Here is a 322-nt window from a genome sequence, read left to right as displayed (position 1 = left end):
CTGGGTGTAGGAAGGTCACTGCTTTCCTCTGCCTCTCCAGAGAGACATCACCCAGGGTCTCACTGCTGTCACCACTGTCACCACGGGGCTCTGGGGCTGGCTCGGGACCCTCGGCCACCAGTGGGGCTGGGGGCAGTGGGGGCCACGCTGGGACAGAGCCACCATCCTCCTGGGAGAGAGTGTCCCCGGAGAAGTCCTCAGTGGCATCCAGGGGTGGCCGGGGGGAGTCCCCACGGGCACTGGGAATGTGGGGCTGATTCCCATCTGTGGTGATGTCCCAGTGGCTGAGAGCATCGTGGGGAGCGGAGGCGGCAGGAAGGGA

General features: G+C 66.1%; 1 protein-coding gene across 1 annotated transcript in view; it reads right to left on the bottom strand.

Annotated features, from left to right (window-relative positions):
• Positions 1-322, bottom strand: part of LOC103800289 (aggrecan core protein-like) — a gene marked incomplete at both ends in the record, with an annotated part of 5,004 nt that overhangs the window by 1,185 nt on the left and 3,497 nt on the right. The window contains 1 exon segment of the mRNA XM_009072660.1: positions 7-264. Within this exon segment, the coding sequence (XP_009070908.1) occupies positions 7-264 (258 nt within the window).

This window comes from Acanthisitta chloris, unplaced genomic scaffold (assembly GCF_000695815.1).
Source record: "Acanthisitta chloris isolate BGI_N310 unplaced genomic scaffold, ASM69581v1 scaffold17364, whole genome shotgun sequence".
Lineage (NCBI taxonomy): Eukaryota > Metazoa > Chordata > Aves > Passeriformes > Acanthisittidae > Acanthisitta > Acanthisitta chloris.
The sequence above is the reverse complement of the archived record's forward strand: the minus strand, read 5'-3'. Positions and strand labels throughout refer to the sequence as shown.